This window comes from Hesperophylax consimilis, chromosome 26 (genome assembly GCF_061612785.1).
Source record: "Hesperophylax consimilis isolate HC1 chromosome 26, BYU_Hcon_1.0, whole genome shotgun sequence".
NCBI classification, from domain to species: Eukaryota; Metazoa; Arthropoda; class Insecta; order Trichoptera; family Limnephilidae; genus Hesperophylax; species Hesperophylax consimilis.
This window is the reverse complement of record NC_142861.1, coordinates 29586897-29590282: the sequence shown is the minus strand read 5'-3', so window position 1 is coordinate 29590282 and position 3386 is coordinate 29586897. Positions and strand designations below refer to the sequence as shown.

The 3386-nt window shown below is 41.1% G+C and overlaps 1 protein-coding gene across 1 annotated transcript; it reads right to left on the bottom strand.

The window, feature by feature from the left end:
- Window positions 1-1976: 1976 nt before the first annotated feature.
- LOC149411410 (uncharacterized) lies at window positions 1977-3046 on the bottom strand. Its single transcript, XM_089647697.1, has 2 exons — window positions 2675-3046; window positions 1977-2042 (listed from the first exon to the last, which is right to left on the bottom strand). Exons 1-2 carry the CDS (start codon window positions 3044-3046, stop codon window positions 1977-1979), a joined length of 438 nt encoding a protein of 145 aa, XP_089503823.1.
- Window positions 3047-3386: the final 340 nt, after the last annotated feature.

Sequence of the window (3386 nt, the reverse complement as noted above, 5' to 3'; positions counted from 1 at the left end):
GGGATCACCAGTATGGCAGTGTAAAGTCGGGATCACCAGTATGGCAGGATAAATGTAATTTACGATGGCTGTCGGTATCGTAAATCTGTGTTCAAGGAATTCTGATGATTGAAAGATAAAGGTCTGCGATCTTTGTTGAATTTATTTGCGAGAATGAATTTACAAGTTGAGTGAACGCAGAGACGGTGGTAGTAGAGAGTGGTGGTTTGGTCGAAAGTTGAAACTAGAATGGCAGAGAGTTGCGTTCCCGTCCGCGCTTGGCTCTCCCGGGGCTTCAGACGGCGGAGTAATTATTTAGTGTTATCATATGTGGGACGAGTTAAAGTAGTCCCCATATACCTCCCCACCAGCGTCTCTACGCGATACAATAGTAACATATAGTACATAATAACAACAATGAATATTTTACAATGTCAATCATAATTTATAAAAACACAAGTCCATTTATAATCTAAGGTACATAATGTTGTGATAATATTGCGCTCGGTTAGCGACAGGAAAGTAATAATAATAGTGGCTCCATGTCGCCGTTGCATAGTAGCTGTGGCCGTACGAATTTTTATTCGCCGTAGTAAATAGGTACATAAATGATATACAGGTAAACATAATTGTTGATAAACGGCGAGCGCTAGTCGCAATGTACTTAGCGTAGTAGTGAGCTACCTGTGTATACTATGATTGTTTACGATGATTTAAAATAGCTTGTTATGACAGTTCTATTGTTGTTTTTATTAATGCACTTTTGACGTAGTACATTGTATTGTGAATATTTACATAATAAAGATTTTATTGTAGGATGCTTATATATGCGTATTATTGATAGTAAATTTTATTGTTTTTTTGTTTGTTTTAGTAACAGTAATTTATAAGATTGTCTGACATTTGCGATATGATAGTTACAATTAATTTATGAAATTTATGGATACGTCAATCTAAGGTTTCTGGTTAGTTTTTTTTGCTAATTACTGTGCCTTATGATATTGCCAAATTATTACTGCGCTTGATATCTGTCCGGGAAGTGAACATGTCTTCCGGATCGAGTTATCATTTTTGTTATTAGAGGCTGTGTGACGGTTCCTCTTGATGGGATTTCTTCTGTGCTTTGAAAGAATGCAGGTTTCAGTCGATCTATTGATGAATAAACGTGTGATGAATGCGGTAAATCCTTGAGGATGAAAAATTTTCCAGCGCTGTGGTTACTAGCGGGAGTGGGTTTCATCTCCTTAAACCTTTTTTGTAGGCGTCCGACGTAGGTGTCGGGTTCTTCGCGGTGGGTTTCTTCGCGGTGGGTTTCTTCGCGGTGGGTTGTGGTGAAGAATTCAGCTGGTAGTCTAAGTGTTCTTCCGTACGTCGCTGTGGGTGCAGTTGTGTGTCGTGGTACTTTTGCTTTCTGGCGAGCGACGCACTGTTTGACGAAGTTTTTGGTTTCCTTTGCCATTTTGGGCCAGACGAATCTCTGACGTATGCTGTTGGAGGTGCCGGAGGCGCTTGGGCGGCATACGTTGTGTACGTTGGCTATTGCTTGTTCTCTCATGTCTCGAGGAACAAAGGGGCTGTTTATCTCTTCTATTCGAGACAGCGTATCTGCTACGGTGTTGTGATAACCGGAGATGTGTTTGACGTCGGTGGATCTGCTACGGTGTTGAGATGACCGGAGATATGCTTGACGTTGTTTCTTGCTGAACGCAAACTTAATCGGTTTGCGATCGGTGTAGATCGGTTTTCCATACCAGTGTGGCAGCGTTGAAATGCCAGATGAGGGTCCTTGCAGCGAAACTCCTCTAATCTGCAATCCTGTTGACTGGTCCGTTAGGGTTCTTTTCTTCAAGTTGACGCTTAAGTTGAAGAAGTGTAAGAAATCTGCTCCTAAAATGGCTTTCGAGACGTCTGCGATGATGAACTTCCACTTCATATCGCGGCGGAGGTCAAATTGGAGATTTATGGTTTTTGTACCATATGTTTTTATATGTTTCCCACTAGCACTGTATAATGTGGTGGGGCATGTATCTGTTGTGACCGTATTGGTCGTGTTCCAGCTTGATCTTGGGAGAACAGATACGTCAGCACCAGTGTCAATTAAAAATTTCTGTCGCGTCACGAGTTCGTGAATGAAGAGACGACAAGTTTTTTGAGGAAAATCGCACGTCTCTACTGCGGGTTTTCTATTGTCGTTTCTTGACTTATTATTAATAAAAGTACATGGTTTGATGCAATTATGTGATTTGTTACCGAATTTTGCATGGTAACTGCAGTAGCCGAGTGTCGTGTTATTGGTGTTTAATTGGCTACCGCGTGACCTGGAACGAGGTCGGTGCGCGGAATTTGGATATGATGTCGATGGATGACGCCATTCGCGGCTGGTGCTGGGATTTCGGTTTTCGAAATTAATGTTTGCCTGTCCATGATCATCTCTCCGAGTTGTTTTAAGTCGACTGACTTCTAGAGTGAGTGCCGAAATTTGTTCTTGTAAATTTTGTAATATAGCACTGATGTTTGGATTCGAGTTCGGGATGCCATTATAATGTTTATTGTCCATAGTTTCACATTCAGATTTTTGATAAACTTCCGAGATTTTATCTGCTGCAGATGCTAGTTGTAACAGATTGTCGTCGGGTAGTGCGGTAAGAATGGCCTGAATGTGTTGCGGGAGTCTTTGTAGCCAAAGTACGCGTACGATTGGGCTCTCCAATAGCCCGGGACCAGCGAGTTCATGGATTAGTCGAAGCAGTCCAGAAGGCTTCCTGTCCTCGAGCTGTAGTCCGGTTAGAAGACGAGTGAGTCGCTTTTCCTCCGAATCTTGTAATCTCTCGATGAGTGCTGATTTGAGATGAGTGTACTTGTCTGCTGCAGGAGGATTGATGACGATGTCGCTTACGGTCCTGAGGGTCTCCATATCCAAAGCGGCAACAATAATGTTGTACTTGGTGAGGTCATCCTTTAGTCTTGAATTGGAAAATTGGCTTTCAGCTTGTGCGAACCAAAGTGCAATGTTGTCGCGCCAGCACGCGGGTAGTTTAACCGAGACAGAGTTTATTGTTGTGTCCATTGTGGAATTATTACCGTGGATTTCGTTCGATGTCTGGTTATTCTCGAATGACATATTATTTTGATAATACGGCAAGCAATAGGCAGTATAAAAATAGGCAGATTTATGTGTAAAAATAGCAAGGAAACAAAAGCAATGACGACAGTAAATTTAGGTTTTGAAAAAAAATTTAAAATTCAAAAATGTTAGATTGATGGTATCCGGAAATTTCAAAAATCCCTTAATCTAGAGTGCATACAATGTAAATAGTGTGAATGTACTGTGACGAGTTCAACTTGTCTGGTCACTTAATTAAATAAACATGTAACAATATTGTACACTTGCAAAATTTTTTTTTTTT

What these genes read in the sequence shown, in the direction of transcription:
- LOC149411410 (XM_089647697.1), bottom strand. Translation starts at nt 3,046, where the DNA reads ATGGACACAACAATAAACTCTGTCTCGGTTAAACTACCCGCGTGCTGG. An exon ending in GGCTATTGGAGAGCCCAATC is followed by an intron (nt 2,043 to 2,674) that starts GTACGCGTACTT and finishes TGTTCTCCCAAG; the next exon opens with ATCAAGCTGGAACACGACCA.